The following is a 20,443-nucleotide window of genomic DNA, read 5'->3' as shown; positions in this document are numbered from 1 at the left end:
CCTGGAAGACCACCCTAACAAACCCTAAGGCAGAGGCATGCCCATTCAGGTCCTGGAAGACCACTCTAGCACCTTCTGAGGCAGAGAGATGCCCATGGACAGGTTCTGAAAAAGACTCTTAACACTTGACGAGGGAGAGACATGGCCAATGGCAGGTCCAGGATGACCACACTAAAACCACCCGAGACAGAGACTCGCCTTCCCACAGGTCTTCCCTCGCCCACTGATAGGTCCTGAAAGACCACTTTAACACCTCCTGATGTACAGACATGCCCACTGACAGGTCCTGGAAGATCACTTGACTCATTGAACACCTCCTGAGGCAGAGGCATGCCCATCAACAGGTCCTGGAAGGCCCCTATAAGACCTCATGAGGGGGAGACAAGCCCACTGATCAGTGACAGCTCCAGGAAGACCAGTATAAAACCTGCTGAGGGAGAACTGTGACTACTGGCAGGTCTTAAGGACCACATCTTGAGGCAGAGACGTGTCCAATGACTAACGACTGGTCCTGGAAGTCAACTCTAACAAATCCTGGAAGAGAGAGACGACCACTGACAGGTCCTGGAAGACCACTTTAACACCTCCTAAGGGAGAAACATGCCCACTGTCTGGTCCCAAAGACCACTCGAGCACACCTCCAGGGTAGAGACACGCCATCTGACGGGTCCTGGACGACCACTCTAAGACATCCTGAAGGAGACACATGCCCAGTCAGGTTCTGGAAAACCGCTATAACACCTTCTGAGGGAGAGACATAACCCACTCAGGTCCTGGAAGACCACTGTAACACACGCTGAGGGGATCCAATTAACAATGACCAATGACAGGTCCCACTCTAACACCACCTGAGGCAGAGACTCGCCCAATGACAGGTGCTGAAAGACCACACAAACACCTCCTGATGTAGAGACATGCCCAGACATGCCCACCGACAGGTCCTTAAAGACCAGTTAAAAACCTCCTGAGGCTGAGACATACCACTGACTAGTGACAGGTCCTGGGAAACCATCTCCTGAGAGAAAGACACACCCACCGACAGATTCTACAAGACCAGTCTAACACCTTCTGAGGCAGAGACACGCCCACCGACAGATCCTACAAGACCAGTCTAACACCTTCTGAGGCAGAGACATGACAACTGATAAGTGACAGGTCAGAGAAGACCCCTCTAAAACCTCCTGAGGGAGAGACATGCCTACCAGCAGATCTTAACGCCCACTCAAACACGTCTTGAAGCAGAGACATGTCCAATGACAGGTCCTGGATGAGAGACTTCCACTGACAGGTCCTGGAAGACCACTAACACTTCCTGAGGCAGAGATACGCCCACTGGCAGATCCTAGAAGACCACTCTATCACCGCCTGAGGGACAGTCACACATAACATGCCCTGGAAGATTTCTCTAATGCCCCCTAGGAGAGACATGCCCACTGACAGGTCCTGGAAGACCACTGTAGCACCTTCTGAGGCACAGACACTCCTACTAACAGGTCCTGGAAGACCACTCTAACAAACCCAGGGCAGAGTCCTGCCCAGTGACATGTCCTGGAAAACCACTCTAACATCTTCTGAGGAAGAGACACGCCCACTAACAGGTCCTCGAATACTATTGTAACACCGCCTGTGGCAGGCATATGCCCCCAACCCTGTGACAAGTCTGAAGCAAAGGCACATCCGATTACTGATTGTTTGACAGCCCTGGAAGAACACCCTAGTGGTAGAGAAACACTTAGGGACCGATCGTTGACAGACCACGATGTGCACCGAATGCTCGTCAAGCAGGCACATGCCCATATTATAAGTAACAGTTTCTTCAAGACCACTCCTGGATTCCCTTAGGCAGAGATGACCACACACATCCACACACTCCAAGCACAGACCTGCCTAAAATCCATATGGCTCTCCCTTGATGAGAGCTCTGGTCCCCTCTGAGGCAGAGACAACCTAGCCTGACCAGGTGCTCAAGCCCTTGAAAACTACTCCACGACCACAGCGCCAGATTCAGGAATTAGGTGTAAGTTCGGTCTACTCACCACCATGAATCTTGACAGTCTAGTCCTGCAGGCCAAAAGTGGTAAATGTTCATGCGAAAAACACCATAGATATCCGATCTTGATGTAACAGGATATGTTATGTTTATTCTTTCATAATCATATAAGTATCCAGTTCTCACAACGCAGCCGACGCGCGTTTCGCCCAACGGGCTTTCTCAAGGCTGCATACATACAAGAAAAAGAAAAAAACAACGTATCTAATTTTCTGTATACACAGAGACATACACAATATTCTCAGCTGTGTTATGCCGTACATTCTAATGTAAAACAAAACCATAATTGATCATCAAGTTCGAAGGGAGAGAGTTCCCCAAGGGATAGAAAGTGATCCCCTTCATTGTATGATTAGTAGAGAGATAGATCCCGATAGGTTCCCCAAGTGGATAGAACGTCAGAGTCCAAGAAACCACTGAATCCCTAAATACTACTGTCATAAATTATCAGAATTCGTCATTCATTTTACACCGATAGGTATAGTGAGTGTTAATGGATGTGCCCGTGTCAAAAGCCAATACCCGAACAGTCATTGGTACTGAAGTGCTCCAAGTCATGTGATATAAGGTGATGACATCTCACCTTGTGCGTTTCACTATTTTGTTCGTATTAGGTGTAAAGGAAATTCCCAAAATTACACCTGAAAAAAAGGATTATAATGTACTGTAACCACTGGCAATATAACTCAATTGGTGTTCGTCAGTACATCTGTTGTGACAATCTGTATTGCTTACCTAGTTCCCACCAAATGGTCCCGTGATTCGTGCCCCAAGTACGGCGCTATCAATGTTTCTTCGTATCCGTAGTCAGTCAAATGTAACCAAGGACCAGGATCCGTCCCCTCTAAATTAAAAGTATAATGGAAACAAAGATTTACTCTAGTGTGTTGTCAGGATCATCATTCAATGATGACCACTTAAATACTATACGCGTGAGCAATTGGAGGATCGTAGGTGCTTGCTGTGGTCTAGTAGCAGTCATGAATTCATGTTAGTTACTAACGATCAACGTTTTACCGCACCTATTGTGTGCTATGTATCTGCATATCAAACCGAAAGTTATATAGCTATTTTATTCCCCAAAGTGAATCGGCTTATGCATTAAGGTCCAAACGCATATGGAAATGTATTCGTGTTCATTACACCGCGCTTCGTATCACTTCAAATATTTACGTGACACTGCCCATATCACATACGGAAATGTATTGGTGTACATTACACCGCGTTTCATATTACTTCAATAATTTACGTGACACTGCCCATATCGCACTCACCTCCTTCACGTTATTGATTCTCCCGCATGTTCCTGGGCGTTTGTAAACCGAATGCCTCCCGCCATTAAGGTGTATAAGTAGGAGTTGTCAACACAGAAAATGGACTCACACCTGACGCAACCAGATTCAAAGTAAGCGAACTGGCGGCCATGTTGGAACGATACAACAGTATATGTATTATGTCTAAACTCCGTCCTCTTTCTCATATCGTCCCAAATTCCTTCGATACATTGTAATTGTCAAGTCCTATTCATATACTCATTCATCAAGAAAAGACCCGACATCATCACCACAGTGACGTTTATAAAGGCGAGAGAGCATGGTATTTCGTAATAGGTAGCTGAAGTCAGAAACAAAAAGGACAGGTAGCAGCAGGTCATATGAGATAGGAATCCTGGCGCCACAGCATGTCATAGACAATATTGTATTAAAAAGCCTGTTACAACATGATTATAGTTCGCTGTAATATTGCACATTCCATTATTAAAGTAATGACAGGTATCGGTAGATAATATACCAAAATATAAGCTTGTAATTGTCATTTATAGTGCATAACACATTGATCTACAGAAATTCAAAAAGTTCCTTATCAATGTTGATCCCATGTTCAACTGCTCTAAGGGAAACGATCCATTTACATTCTTTTTGTCTGAGCATACTAATTCTGTTGCCACCTCTCTGGTGTGGCAGTACTACCTCAAGACCATGAATTTCCACAAATGCAAATGATACAGTAAATAACGAATTTCGTGTTGCAATTAATAAAGTCGTTGACTGTATACATTCTTTCAGAGTTGTATTTGAATGACATGGTTTTGTTCAGCGCAAAGGGGCAAACATTGCAGGTACCACATTTAAAAAACCCTTTGGGTTTTGCTGGTAACCATGTCCTTTGAGGCGTTTTTGAAATAAAGCTGGGGCATAGAGATTGTCTCAAAGTATTACCCCTGGCAAAGGTAATGTTGGGCAACACGAAATTCGTTATTTACTGTATCATTTGCATTTGTGGAAAAATTTATGTAGGCAGTACTATCCGACCACTAAAGGAACGGATACAGGAACACCTAAGAGCTATTAGAAACAATAATTTGCAATATCCGTTAGCCTTACATTTTAATACCACACACAACCACACTGAATTGATCAGAATAACTTTTCATGGTCTTGAGGTAGTACTGCCACACCAGAGAGGTGGCAACAGAATTAGTATGCTCAGACAAAAAGAATGTAAATGGATCGTTTCCCTTAGAGCAGTTGAACATGGGATCAACATTGATAAGGAACTTTTTGAATTTCTGTAGATCAATGTGTTATGCACTATAAATGACAATTACAAGCTTATATTTTGGTATATTATCTACCGATACCTGTCATTACTTTAATAATGGAATGTGCAATATTACAGCGAACTATAATCATGTTGTAACAGGCTTTTTAATACAATATTGTCTATGACATGCTGTGGCGCCAGGATTCCTATCTCATATGACCTGCTGCTACCTGTCCTTTTTGTTTCTGACTTCAGCTACCTATTACGAAATACCATGCTCTCTCGCCTTTATAAACGTCACTGTGGTGATGATGTCGGGTCTTTTCTTGATGAATGAGTATATGAATAGGACTTGACAATTACAATGTATCGAAGGAATTTGGGACGATATGAGAAAGAGGACGGAGTTTAGACATAATACATATACTGTTGTATCGTTCCAACATGGCCGCCAGTTCGCTTACTTTGAATCTGGTTGCGTCAGGTGTGAGTCCATTTTCTGTGTTGACAACTCCTACTTATACACCTTAATGGCGGGAGGCATTCGGTTTACAAACGCCCAGGAACATGCGGGAGAATCAATAACGTGAAGGAGGTGAGTGCGATATGGGCAGTGTCACGTAAATTATTGAAGTAATATGAAACGCGGTGTAATGTACACCAATACATTTCCGTATGTGATATGGGCAGTGTCACGTAAATATTTGAAGTGATACGAAGCGCGGTGTAATGAACACGAATACATTTCCATATGCGTTTGGACCTTAATGCATAAGCCGATTCACTTTGGGGAATAAAATAGCTATATAACTTTCGGTTTGATATGCAGATACATAGCACACAATAGGTGCGGTAAAACGTTGATCGTTAGTAACTAACATGAATTCATGACTGCTACTAGACCACAGCAAGCACCTACGATCCTCCAATTGCTCACGCGTATAGTATTTAAGTGGTCATCATTGAATGATGATCCTGACAACACACTAGAGTAAATCTTTGTTTCCATTATACTTTTAATTTAGAGGGGACGGATCCTGGTCCTTGGTTACATTTGACTGACTACGGATACGAAGAAACATTGATAGCGCCGTACTTGGGGCACGAATCACGGGACCATTTGGTGGGAACTAGGTAAGCAATACAGATTGTCACAACAGATGTACTGACGAACACCAATTGAGTTATATTGCCAGTGGTTACAGTACATTATAATCCTTTTTTTCAGGTGTAATTTTGGGAATTTCCTTTACACCTAATACGAACAAAATAGTGAAACGCACAAGGTGAGATGTCATCACCTTATATCACATGACTTGGAGCACTTCAGTACCAATGACTGTTCGGGTATTGGCTTTTGACACGGGCACATCCATTAACACTCACTATACCTATCGGTGTAAAATGAATGACGAATTCTGATAATTTATGACAGTAGTATTTAGGGATTCAGTGGTTTCTTGGACTCTGACGTTCTATCCACTTGGGGAACCTATCGGGATCTATCTCTCTACTAATCATACAATGAAGGGGATCACTTTCTATCCCTTGGGGAACTCTCTCCCTTCGAACTTGATGATCAATTATGGTTTTGTTTTACATTAGAATGTACGGCATAACACAGCTGAGAATATTGTGTATGTCTCTGTGTATACAGAAAATTAGATACGTTGTTTTTTTCTTTTTCTTGTATGTATGCAGCCTTGAGAAAGCCCGTTGGGCGAAACGCGCGTCGGCTGCGTTGTGAGAACTGGATACTTATATGATTATGAAAGAATAAACATAACATATCCTGTTACATCAAGATCGGATATCTATGGTGTTTTTCGCATGAACATTTACCACTTTTGGACTACACCCAGGAATAGGATTGTCTTAAGGGGTGCAGGTTACGTTTGGGGTGTGCAGCATTGCCTTTTTTGTAAAATTTTAACATCTTGGGAATTTGGTATTCTTTGAGATGACTATTACTCTTGGTGGATGAGTATGTGGCGACTTGCTAGCACCCAATACAATTGCTAATAACAATTGATTGCATTACGGCTTGAACTATACGATGTGCAGGTCCATTTAGCATATCCACTGTGTAGTTTATATATATAGTCTAGTCCTGCAGGTCCACTTCCTCCAGACTCCTAAGCCATCACCAATGCTCCCGTCAATCATGATTTTGATTGTACAATGAATGAAGGAAGTTGCCCAAGGGTATCTGCTGGGTGTGTTGGTGGGCGTGGCCCAGAATCAGAATTGCATCAGGCTCTAGGGAGGAGTCTGGCTTATAGCAGTCAAAACTCAACAGATGTCTCAGGCTTCCAGCTGTTTCTAAAATGATCAGTGCCAGGTCACCAGCACCCAAGACCGTGGGAATTTCAAATATACTAAAGGGCCACCACTGTCCTCTTGAAATGACCGTCTATAATGAAGAGGTATTGTTGCAGGGATTCTGCACATACACAGAGCTGTGCGCAGGAAAATGGGACCTCGGTGTATAGGGGCTAAGCCTTCCCACCACCTTAGTGCCCACAAACTCAGGACCGACTAGCTATAGTGTCTGTCGCTCTCCTACACATGAAGAAGCAAATGATTAGAACACAACACTCCCAGATCGCTCAGGAATCGCGGTAACAAGACACAGCTTTTCACTCACACTCCCGTACATGTCCACAATAAGAAGTGACCGAAACACGAATATAGTTTTAAATGTTTATTTTAACTATCGTGCTCCAAAACGCAGTATACGAGCCACAACCATGCATAAAACCAATGCAGTTAACATTGCAGCAAGACCATATATCATAAAGGGAGATGTCCCCTCGCTGCCATCGCACGCCAACACAACCTCAACATCATCTCCTACGCCGACGATACCCAGCTGATCCTCTCCCTCACCAACGACCCCGACACCGCCAGAGCCAGTCTACACGAGGGGATGAAAGACGTCGCCGAGTGGATGAAGAACAGCCGCCTGAAACTGAACTCAGACAAGACGGAAGTCCTCATCCTGGGATCATCGCCCTCCGCCTGGGACGATTCCTGGTGGCCCCCTGCCCTGGGCACCACTCCCAAACCAACGGACCACGCACGCACGCAACCTCTGCTTCATCCTGGACTCCTCCCTCTCGATGACCAGACAAGTCAACGCCGTCTCCTCTTCATGCTTCAACACCCTGCGCATGCTCCGCAAGATCTTCCGATGGATCCCCACCGAAACCAGGAAGACCGTCACCCAGGCACTCGTCACCAGCCGACTGGACTACGGGAACACCCTCTACGCCGGAACCACAGCCAAACTTCAAAAAAGACTCCAATGCATCCAGAACGCCTCCGCACGACTCATCCTGGACATCCCACGACACAACCACATCTCCGGCCACCTGAAAGACCTGCACTGGCTCCCCGTCAGCAAGAGAATCACGTTCAGGCTCCTCACCCACGCACACAAGGCTCTCCATGACCTGGGCCCAAAGTACCTCAACGACCGCCTGACCTTCTACACGCCCACCCACCTACTACGATCGACCAGCCACGCCCTCGCCTCCGTACCACGCATCCGCCGAGCCACCGCCGGAGGAAGATCCTTCTCCTACCTGGCAGCCAAGACTTGGAACTCCCTCCCCATCCACCTTCGGCTGACCCAGGACCACCTCTCCTTCAGGAAGCAGCTCAAGACCTGGCTGTTCGAGCAGTGACGGACCCCTCCCCCCAGCGCCTTGAGACCCTCCCGGGTGAGTAGCGCGCTATACAAATGCCTTGATTGATTGATTGATTGATTGATCGTATAAAGACAGTGGATAAAGGGCTATAAGGCCTAACCACCCTCCCCTTGGTAAGAAGTATTATTATATAATAGAAGATCTCTGGACTTTGTCAGCAGACCCCATACCTTATTGCCTAGATGGTATAGCTACATCATAGAAACCGCATTGCTCTTCTCTCTGGAAAGCTCCCTCTCGAACTGTGTGTGTTACCTAAACATGCTTCCCCGTAGTATCAAAGCACAAATCTGCAGCAGTAACAGTTGTGTTAGCATGTTTTGTCTAGGTGCTGGGGACTGACCAGAATAGAATAACAAGGGGCATTGTTTATCGACCTTGCTCACAATGTTCAGACTAAACTCCAGGAACAGGCAGAGAACGAACAAAGCAGACAGGTCTCATGTGAAAAGCATAAACAGTATTGCAAAAATAAAGCATGTTGTAACATGGCTGCTGGGCTCATGCTAACTTAGCAATGTCGACAGTGTCCTTATCGGCTACTTGACAGTATCAGGGGCAGGGGCAGGGCCCGGACAATGAGACTACAGGTACAGCTGCTGTCTCCTCCATGGTGATGAGGAGAAAAACTGTCACTCACACTGTGTGTGCGTGAACCGAGAGAGCTGCAGCAGAGATTAGAGAAAGGTAGTAACTGTGGTGAAACATTGAGCTGGAAAATCCCAGCTGGGCCGCTGCCAATGTGGGCTCTGGATTAATGCGTATAAGACTGAGATAAATCTTTAAAACATTTCCAGGGCGGACAAGAGAGGACCCCAAACAGGTCCTTCAAGGTGGAAAATGAAGGCAGCAGGTATGTAGGAGTGTCACGATACAAATCACACTTTACAGATTCTGTCGACCTTTTGTCTCCTCTCTTCCAGGGTGCACTGCCAGCTGATAAATCTCTTCGCCCGTGGGATTGAAGGAGTGCGGCGGGCCTCACTCTTCAAATACTAGCCAAGCCTCATCGCCCCATCCTTCCAACATCCTCAAACAGGCACTTCGAGCAGGTCTCGCTCACCTCAAGCCTGGCAGACAGCGGCACCTCAACAAGACCCAGAGCAACATTGTCCAAACTTGGGATGGTGACGGCATCTCAGAAGGATCAGCTGATGCCAGTGAAGTAAATGGAGATTGAGCTGGTCTCCCTCTTCCAAGAAAATAATTCTCAAGGCCGCGTTTATGACCCCAGTTGCGTCGCGATTGCACCACGCACTGTGGTACATGCAGGACGTAACTCACAAATGAGAATTATGACACCATGCAAAGCCACTTTGCGTGGCCCTGGGTGCCTCCATAAATCTTGAGTAAAGCAACGCAGCGCACATCACTGCGTTGCCTTACACTGCGCTAGGGAGGCGTTCCATGGCCGTTGCATGGGTGTTCCCACGCGACTCCCATGGTTTTTGATGCATTTCCAGATTTACCAGAACCGGTAAACCTGCGAACGACCAAAAAAGATACGCCTTCCCAGGAAAGGCGTAACAAGAAGAAATATCTTTATTTCTCCTCGTTACTTCCTATTTCTATGTGGGATGCATTCTGCAGCACACCTAGATAGAGGACTATGCCTGTTTTTGTTCAAGAAGGTGCCCCTTACTGCACAAAAACAATCCTGCATGCATTGCAGGCACCTGTGCACCATGATACAAGGGCGCCCACATTGGTCCCAGGCAGCCACAATGGTACCAGTGCGAAGGAAATGGCAGGAATGCCCCGTATTCATTAAATGCGGCCCATTCCCGCCCTTTCCCTGTCGCGCAGCGAGGAGACTTCCGGCGCTGCGTGACAGTTCTCATAAATCTGACCTTCAGTCTCTTGATTCTGGGAGGCCGGCCTGTGCCCGTCAGATGCTGCTGTTAGACTCTGTTACAAGTAAAACCGGGTAGGACCTAGCCTTGGATTCTTCTGCCATTAGATGTTGGTGTTAGTTGGTTGTAGGAACACGGTGGTCACCCAAGTATTGTTATTTATTAGCGTTGATACTCCACCAATCTCCACGTAGACTGAAACCCGGGTCAGCTGGTCTGCCCAGAACCACAGGGCAGCATGGTGGAGGGTCACTGCCAAGGAGAGCGCTGGGCAGAGGGGGGGGAGAAGCCTCTTTTGTGCTGTCTCAACGCTGACCTCACCAGAGCCACCTCCAGAACCGAAGCAGCAATAAAGAGACGCTCCTGAGGACGCAGTCGCTGCCTTCTTACCATGTGTCTGTTTTGTGATACTGTCTACACCCTACACAGCTTGTCCAATGCTTCTGAACACATCCAGTCTACACGCTGCACAAACTGGGTGCGGGGACTCGGGCGGCTGCAATCACTGGAAAGTGTGTTGTGAGGACACTGGGGTCCCCAGGAGGGTCGAGCTCTAGCTGTGTAGAACGAGTCCTGGGGAGCAGGCAGGTACTGGGGTTTAGTTTGATGGGACGGCAGAGCTGAGGGCCATATGTGGAATGAGCCAAAAAGCCAACGCTAGGTCTCTGCACCGCAGGGTCTGCGACAAGGAGAGGGGTCCACTCACAGCACTTGTAACACCGCCAGCCAGCACACTGTGGACCAAGGGAAAGAGAGGGGACATCACCGGTGGGGTCCACTCACACCCCCTGTAATACCAGCAGCCAGCACACTCTGGACCAGTGAAAGAGCGGGGACATCACTGGTGGGGTCCACTCACACCCCCTGTAATACCAGCAGCCAGCACACTCTGGACCAGTGAAAGAGCGGGGACATCACTGGTGGGGTCCACTCACACCCCCTGTAATACCAGCAGCCAGCACACTGGGGGCCAAGGGAAAGAGAGGGGACATCACAGGTGGGGCCACTCACACCCCCTATAATACCAGCAGCCAGCACACTGTGGTCCAAGGGAAAGAGAGGGGACATCACAGGTGGGGCCACTCACACCCCCTGTAATACCAGCAGCCAGCACACTGGGGGCCAAGGGAAAGAGAGGGGACATCACAGGTGTGGTCCACTCACACCCCCTGTAATACCAGCAGCAGCAGACTGTGGGCCAGTGAAAGAGAGGGCACATCACAGGTGGGGTCCTCTCACACCCCCTGTAATACCAGCAGCAGCAGACTGTGGGCCAGTGAAAGAGAGGGCACATCACAGGTGGGGTCCACTCACACCACCTGTAATACCCCAGCAGGCAGCACACCGTGGGCCAGTGTATGAGAGGGGACATCACAGGTGGGGTCCACTCACACCACCTGTAATACCACCAGCCAGCAGAGTGGGGCCAGTGAAAGAGAGGGGAGATCACAGGCGGGGTCCACTCACACGCCCTGTAATACCACCAGCCAGCACACTGTGGGCCAGTGAAAAAGAGGGGACATCACAGGTGGGGCCACTCACACCCCCTATAATACCAGCAGCCAGCACACTGTGGTCCAAGGGAAAGAGAGGGGACATCACAGGTGGGGTCCACTCACACCCCCTGTAATACCAGCAGCCAGCACACTGGGGGCCAAGGGAAAGAGAGGGGACATCACAGGTGTGGTCCACTCACACCCCCTGTAATACCAGCAGCAGCAGACTGTGGGCCAGTGAAAGAGAGGGCACATCACAGGTGGGGTCCTCTCACACCCCCTGTAATACCAGCAGCCCGCACACTGGGGGCCAAGGGAAAGAGAGGGGACATCACAGGTGTGGTCCACTCACACCACCTGTAATACCAGCAGCCAGCACACTGTGGTCCAGTGAAAGAGAGGGGACATCACAGGTGGGGTCCACTCACACCCCCTGTAATACCCCAGCAGGCAGCACACTGTGGGCCAGTGGAGACGGAGAGAGGGGACATCACAGGTGGGGTCCACTCACACCACCTGTAATACCCCAGCAGGCAGCACACCGTGGGCCAGTGTATGAGAGGGGACATCACAGGTGGGGTCCACTCACACCACCTGTAATACCCCAGCAGGCAGCACACCGTGGGCCAGTGTATGAGAGGGGACATCACAGGTGGGGTCCACTCACACCACCTGTAATACCACCAGCCAGCAGAGTGGGGCCAGTGAAAGAGAGGGGAGATCACAGGCGGGGTCCACTCACACGCCCTGTAATACCACCAGCCAGCACACTGTGGGCCAGTGAAAAAGAGGGGACATCACAGGTGGGGTCCACCCACACCACCTATAATACCAGCACACTGTGGACCAAGGGAAAGAGAGGGGACATCACAGGTGGGCTCCACTCACACCACCTGTAATACCACCAGCCAGCACACTGTGGACCAAGGGAAAGAAAGGGGACATCACAGGTGGGGCCACTCACAGCACCTGTAATACCACCAGCCAGCACACTGGGGGCCAAGGGAAAGAGAGGGGACATCACAGGTGGGGTCCACTCACACCCCCTGTAATACCAGCAGCCAGCACACTGTGGGCCAGTGAAAGAGAGGGCACATCACAGGTGGGGTCCTCTCACACCCCCTGTAATACCAGCAGCCCGCACACTGGGGGCCAAGGGAAAGAGAGGGGACATCACAGGTGGGGTCCACTCACACCACCTGTAATACCAGCAGCCAGCACACTGTGGTCCAGTGAAAGAGAGGGGACATCACAGGTGGGGTCCACTCACACCACCTGTAATACCAGCAGCCAGCACACTGTGGGCCAGTGAAAGACCCCAGTCTACGAGGATGGGAGAAGGGTCAACTGGCCCTTGTTCAGGGGTCAAAGGTAAAAAGGTGTCTTCACAGATTAAATCATCTGCCCTCAATCAAGAGGCAGGAGTTATCCTTGAATGAATACAAATCTTTATTCGATTAATAATCATAATAGTACATATAAAGAGTACCAGCATAAAAACAAGGATACAAACTCAAATCACACATAAATGTAATCCCAAAAAGTGTTACACAGACTTTAAAACCAAAGAACCTTGATATATTACTTGAACACATACAATAAAATCAATTCATATACAGTATATCACAGTGCCCAGTTTATCTAAATATATATTTACATGTTTATAGCAGCATTCAGATACAAGGCACTTTTAAACAAGCATTTGCAATGCAATAGGTCTCGCATTTACGCGAGTTTAAGCTATTGGCATTGTAAATAACAATCCCTTTTATTTATTTATTTTAAAACCAAAACATAAATATAAGGCATTGTCATTTACAATGCCTATAGCTCAAACTCAAATAAATGCGAGACCTATTGCATTACACACAACCTCTTCCTCAGGGACCGACTCCAAAATGTGTTCCATCGGATATCTCACTGCCAAAATACATCAGCAAGTTTCACGCTCCCTGCTGACATCAGCTGTGATGGTATAGTTTCCCAAATCCAAGGAAAAGTACGGACCCAGAAGAGTCAGTGAAATTACGGAAAATGAAAGGAAGCAAGCACTGTGTTTTACCGTCCCGCTATGTACCGATTACACACAATCTACTCCTCAGGGACCGACTCCAAAATGTGTTCCATCATTTTATTCAATGCCTGTAGCACTAATTAAATTAGAAACAATGTTCACTTCAAAAACCACTTTGCCAGTGTACCTGGACTCCATTGTGCTGTACTTGCGTCCGTAGAAGGTGCGCGCATGCCGCTAGCCAGTGCGCGTGAAGTGTAAATAGACCCTGAAACATGTTATATCCAATTTATAAAATTCCCAAACGCACTCACACAAAAAAAGTACTATCGTTTTAAAAAAAATAATGTGGTTTTGGTCAATACGTTTTCAATTTTGGTTAAAATAACTTCAAGTTCACCTTTATTTTGTAACTGTGCTGATAGATTATAATCTATTGACATTTGTTTAGGGAAAAAAACTCAGACCGAAAGTCTGGTTTAGTGTGCAGTGTTAGCATGTGTTTGCAAGTTGGGAAAGGAAACCAGGACAAGCTAATTAAGTGCTTTGAGCCTTGCAGTAAAGATTGTAATTTCTTGGCTCGCAGCATCTGTGAGATGCAACTGAACAACCAGCAGGATGATAAGCTCCTAAAAAAAATATAGGTTACTGCTAAAGTAAGGGGTAAAAAGACAACATCCCCATCGCATTCGCATATTTTTAAATGCACGCTAAATGTAATTACCTTTTTAAAGTTGAGAAAAAAGAATACTTCATGTTTCCCCAAATCCAACGAAAAGCACGGACCCAAGAGAGTCCGTGACGCTCACTGCTGACATCAGCTGTGATGGTATAGTTTCCCAAATCCAACGAAAATTAGGAACCCAGGAAAGTCCATGAAATAACAGAAAATAAAAGGAAGCAAGCACTGTGCTTTACCGTCAAGCTGTTTTGTTCTGTGCCGCCTGCAGAATAAAGTTAAGTATTTGTGCCGCCTGCAAAATGAAGTAAGCATTTGGCCGCCATAATAATGACTTAGTCTCCCTGTGCCTGAATGTGTTCTTGTGTAACGTAATCCGTGCTCATTTAAAGCACTCCAATACCTACCGCACGAGTTTGAGCTGTATAAATCTGCATTAAAAAAAAAAGCACTCAAACAAAACAAAACTGCACACGCATCAAAAACCAGCCGTGTTACATGAAAGCTGCTGGCTGGTGTTTCCCCAAATTCAATAAAAATTACGGACCAGGAGAGTCCGTGAAATAATAGAAAATAAAAGGAAGCAAGCACTATGCTTTACCGTCCCGCTATGTACCGATTACAGTTAGAGGTGTGGTCCCAGGAGAGTCCGTGAAATGAGGGAAAATAAAAGGAAGCAAGCACTGTGCTTTACCGTCCCGCTGTTTTGTTTTTTGCCGCCTGCAAAATAAACGTAAGCATTTGTGCTGCCTGCAAAAAGAAGTTAAGCATTTGGCCACCATAATAATGACTTACTCTCCCCGTGCCTGAATGTGTCTTTGTGTAACGTAATCTGTGCCCATTTAAAGAGCTCCAGTACCTACGGCACGAGTTTGCGCTGTATAAACCTGCATTAAAAACAAGCAGGAAGTGGGATAAGGGAGGGGGTGGCAAATGGTGGGCACTTTCGCGGCCCCTTTGATGTTCTCAGTGGCTGCGCGGCTCACTGAGAACATCAAAGCGGCCGCGAAATGATCACGCAGGCTGCCAAATGGTGCGCGCGCCCGGCGCACATGCACTGTAGTTGGCGGCCTGAAAGCACTGGTTTGCACTTCCAAATCCCCCTTTTACAAAAGCTCTCACGAGAGCAGCGCTAAAGCGCTGGCTCAGGCGAGACCTAAAAAGGACGCAACTGCAGATAGAACAGCTGGATAGGCCAACATCTGGAGGAAGAGGAAAGCAGGTCTACATTGGTAGAAGCCCCTGAAGCTTAACATGGGGGGTAGATATCCATTACTCCCCGTTTTTTCATTTTTGTATGTGTGCTGCATACTGCAGCACACATACAAAGAGGAAACTGCCTCTAAGGATTGGTTTTGTGCTGGAAGGAGTCCCTTCCTGCACAAAAACAATCCTGCCTACAATGCAGGCACCCTTCACCATGGTGCACGGGTGTCTGCACTGGCGGTTGGCATCAGCCTATGCACCAGCACAGGCAGAGGGCAGGAATACGCCATATCTTGATCTCCCTTTCATGCAGCCTATTTAAACCTGGGGAAGCGCCAAAACATACACCTCCCAAGGTGAGGTGTAATGAGTGTTAGAATTGTGGGTCTCTAGTTGGTAGAGGTAAGTACCTTAGACCAAATAGGGACCCTTGCATCTAGTCAGGGTAAGGGGCTACACTCCTGGATAACCCCTGCTCACCCCCTTGGTAGCTTGGCACGAGCAGATAGGCTTATCTCAGAGGCAGTGTTTAAAGTAGTTGTAAACACATACAGTAATACAGTGAAAACACTACAAATGGACACTACATCAGTTTAGAAAAATAAGTAATCTTTACTAGACTTAGCACAAGACCAAACGACAAAAATCCACAATATTGTAATCAAAGAGAACACTTTAAAATGGTAGAAAATAGCTTAGTTCAATGTAGTTGGTAAGTTCGACACTTTACTCTCAAAGTACCTTGGATGCGTCACACAATGCAAACAAAAGGGTCGCAGGAAAGTTGATGCGCCGTTCCTTACACTCGGGGGAGTGGATGTGTCGGTTCCTTACTGCAGTGCAGGAGAGGTGATGCGTCGCTTCCTTACTGTGTGGGGAGTTGATGTGTTGTTTCTTACTGCGGCCCGGTGACAATGCGACAAGATGGCGATGCGACGTTACGGTGCAATTTGACAACATGGCGTCTTTGATGCGATGCGTGCACGCCCAACGGCCGTGCGGCGACTCGGTGAACACTTGAGCCACAACAGGCCCTGTGACACGCTTCTCCGGTGATGCGATGATGACCTCTGCGGCGGCAACACGCTTATCCAGTGATGCGACGCGCTTAGTCGGTGATGCGACGGTGAACAGCTGCGGTGGCAACACACTTCTTCCTCGATGCGTTGCGCTTACAGCTCCCAGCGACATGCAGTCACAAGACATACCCAGAACAACAACAGGCACCTCTCTGCAGGTAGAATTCCCAGAAAGGAAATTCAGGGGGAGCTGGTGGTGAAGTTGTGGTGTCCCTGTGACTTCAGACAGGAGGCAAGCTCAGTTCAAGCCCATGGAGATCTTCCTCAAGATGATAAGAGTACACAAAGTTCCTTTTCCCTTTTCTTGGAAATGAGTAACCACTGCAGGCCAACCCCAGACAGCAACCAGCACTGGGGCAGTCTCCTCCTTCAGCTTCCTTGGTTCTCTCCTTGACAAAGGTCAGTCTTGATTCCCAGAATTGATCTAAAGTTCTGGGTTCTGAGCCCCAATATTTATACTGCAAAATCATTTGTTCTCTGAAGGCAGAGAGTGTCTGTGCCTAGTCAAAAACAGTTATGTCCTCCTGGGTGCAGCTTCCTGGCAGGAGGTGGAGACAGCATTGTTTGAGAGCAGACCTGGCCAAATAGCTGAAAGGAAATCTCCTCCCCCTACTCTATTCTATGAGGGCTCAGGTCAATGAAAGGAAATCTCCGCCCCCTACTTTCTATTCAATGCAGGTCCTATTCAGCCCAGCCCTGACCCATCAGACTGCTGGAGCCAAAGCCCTCTCCAGCCCCGTCACTCACAAACCAGACATGGATTACACAAACATAGCAGAGGCATGCTGGATGGTTAGGCAAGAAAATACCTACTTTCTAAAAGTGGTATTTTAAAACACAGAATGTAAAAATCACGCACACTAAAAGATGTATTTTAACATTCTGAGTTCAGACATACTAAACTTTATTTTCCTATCTTGTTCCTAGGGTCAGTTATGATCATAAGATGTTATAATCAAACTGCCCATTCTTGCCTATGGGAACAGATAGCCTTGCAATAGTGAAAAACAAAATTGTCTGTAATTCACTATCAGGACATGCCACAGACATCAGGGCATGTCCTACCTTTTACATACAATGCACCCTGCCCTTGCGCCTACCTTAGGGGTGACTGATATGTAGAAAAGGGAAGGTTTAGAGACTGGCAAGTGGATGCACTTGCCAAGTCGACATGGCAGGCCCAGACTGCACACAGGCTCTGCAATGGCAGGCCTGAGCCACACTTTACAAGCTGCTTCTGTGGGTGGCACAACCAGTGCTGCAAGCTCACCAGCAGCATTTGATGAACAGGCCCTGGGCACACATGGTGCACTGTACTAGGGTCTGACAAGTAAATCAAATAAGCCAATCATGGAGTCACTAATCCAATACAACATTTTACAGTAGAGAACACTTGCACTTTGGCACTGAATAGCAGTGGCAAAGTGCCCAAAGCATCAAGACCAGCAAAAACATAGTAAAACATAGGAGGCAACAGTGGAAAAATGGAAGGGGGACCCACGTCAATGGTGCCAGGTCTAACACATGTCCCCTCCAGCTGAAATGTGGGGAGAACTACCCACCCCTTGAGAGTTCTCCTCGCTAAGGCGGAAAAATCTGGACAGACCATCAGCATTGGCGTGTTCTGTACCAGGGCGGTGTTCCACCGTGAAGGCCATCCCTGTGAGAAGTTGGCCTGATGTATGATGTCACTAGTTCTAGTGTACACCTTATATCAGTCCAAACAACCCTTATGGTGATTGGTTGTAAAGTCAACCTTATAGACCAGCTATCCTAGCGGTAGCATGGACAAGAGCAGTCTTAGGCTAAACTCTGAATGGCATGTGAAGCCAGCTGTGATACCATATATAGGGCCTCATGTAGGTGGGCTTGCATTTACCACTTCATAAATACCGAATCATACCGATTCGGTATTTATGAAGTGGTAAATGCAATGTAGGTAATGAGTCGGTAAAAATTACCGAGTCGGTAAAATTCGGTAATTAACGAATCGGTATTTACCGATTCGGTAATGAGGCATACCTTCCCATTGATGGGAAGGTATGCCTCATTACCGAATCGGTAAATACCGATTCGGTAATGGGGGAGCACATGCAAGGGTGGCAGGGTGTCACATTGACACCCTGTTGCACCCCTGATTCGGCCATGTGTGCACATGTGGCGCACATACATGCCCTAAGGGCATGTATGTCTGCCACATTGCACACTTCTAAGCGCTATAAAATGCTTTTACACATCCATTCTTTATTTACCACCAACTATTAGTTGGTGGTAAATACCGACTCCAAACAACACCCACACACTCCCCCTACATCTCATTTCTGTATTCGGAATTTACCGAATCGGTAAAATTACCGATTCGGTAAATTACCGAATACAGAAATGAGCCCCCTACATGTCACAAGCCTAAATACCGGTCGGTAACGTTATAATTACCGAAAATCGGCCGTTACCGACCGGTATTCGGCTACGTACATGAGGCCCTCAATCCCTTGAATACCAAATGAAAGGACACCACAACAGGTATATATATAAAATAAAGTGTATTTATTCTAGCCAAACCCTCAGCACTCTTTGAGATTCGAGGTAAGTACAACACAGTCTTATTCAAGCATAAATTAAGTCACACAGGTAAGTAATACAGTTAGGCCCTAGGGGCCACGCAAACCATATACTAAAGAAGTGGTATAAGGACCACTGTCACGGAAATAGGATAGGCCTAGGCAATCGCTGGGGCTACACTACACTACCAACAGTTAGGAAGTGGGAGGCCCACGGGATTCAGGTGCAGAGCGGAAACACTCACGCGTAATGCGTATAATCGATAGAAATAGTACAGTTCTGAAATAAGCAGTTTTAGGACACTTCTGGAGCAACTAGAAAGTCGAGACTCGGAAACTAGACCCTAGGATAGTCACTACCCTTGTGAGCACCGAAGTACCCAAGTTACCTAGCCCACAGGCTGCGGGTGCATAGGTGTGAACTTGCGTCGGGTTTCGTCGTTGACTTCTATGGATGCCTGAAGGAAAGTTGCTGACAGGCAGTCAGTGCAGAGTGTCCGGTGGATCCCAAGGCCGGGATCAAGAAGGAAGGGTACCTGCAAGAAGAAGGGACAGAGTCAAGGTCACTAGCCAGTGACCACGTGGAACCAGGAAGGAACCAGGCGATGTCGTGAAGATTGCAGGCGAAGAGGTGAAGCTTGTCGCAGCAGCCACGGGTACCAGGAGATGTCGAGGACGACCAGGACCAGGAGGCGAGCTGTCCCACGAAGGCTCTTGCTGTCGGCGGCGTGGAAGTCGAACTAGGACTCACCAAGCCTTGGCAAGCGGAACCCACGAAGAATGGAGGACTTGCTTCTGGTGCAGACCAGGAAGGTCTGGGGTGCTTCTCGTTTGCAGAGAAGCGGGAGCCAGTCTGGAGGAGCCAAACCAGCAGTGAAGATTCAAAGGTGTGTCGTCGCAAAGGCCGCTAGCCAACGGGCAAGCAACCGGACAGACGCGGCAAGCAGGAAAATGCAGAAGGGCCCCACGCAGGACTCGTGGAGTGTGGGGGGCTGATCTTCGGTGCAGATGGTGCTTGGGGTTGGGGCTTCTCAATCCCCGGTGCACAACTTCGAGGGTACCTCAGAAGCTGCGCTGGAAGATACTCGCCACTTTTCCCAGGTAGCCGGTCCCACGTCTCTCGTCGCCTCCACGGATCTCAGCTCAGCTGTGGATGTGGATCAGGGTCGGAGAAGTATGGAAGTCAAGGCTCTGGTCGGGCTCTGCAGTCGGTCCCTCGTAGAACTTCAGCAAAGCAAAGGGTAAGTC

At 47.7% G+C, this 20,443-nt stretch overlaps 1 protein-coding gene across 1 annotated transcript in view; it reads left to right on the top strand.

Annotated features, from left to right (window-relative positions):
- Positions 1 to 10,534, top strand: part of LOC146797202 (ceramide kinase-like) — a 269,453-nt gene extending 258,919 nt beyond the window's left edge. Inside the window, exon 13 of the mRNA XM_085629912.1 lies at positions 9,231 to 10,534. Coding sequence (XP_085486038.1) covers positions 9,231 to 9,306 — 76 coding nt within the window. The 3' untranslated portion in view covers positions 9,307 to 10,534. The remainder of the gene's footprint in view (positions 1 to 9,230) is intronic.
- The last annotated feature ends 9,909 nt before the right edge of the window (positions 10,535 to 20,443 follow it).

The sequence above is a fragment of the Triturus cristatus genome, chromosome 10 (genome assembly GCF_964204655.1).
Source record: "Triturus cristatus chromosome 10, aTriCri1.1, whole genome shotgun sequence".
Classification (NCBI taxonomy): domain Eukaryota; kingdom Metazoa; phylum Chordata; class Amphibia; order Caudata; family Salamandridae; genus Triturus; species Triturus cristatus.
Note: the sequence above shows the minus strand (reverse complement) of the source record. Positions and strands in the feature narration are given on the sequence as shown.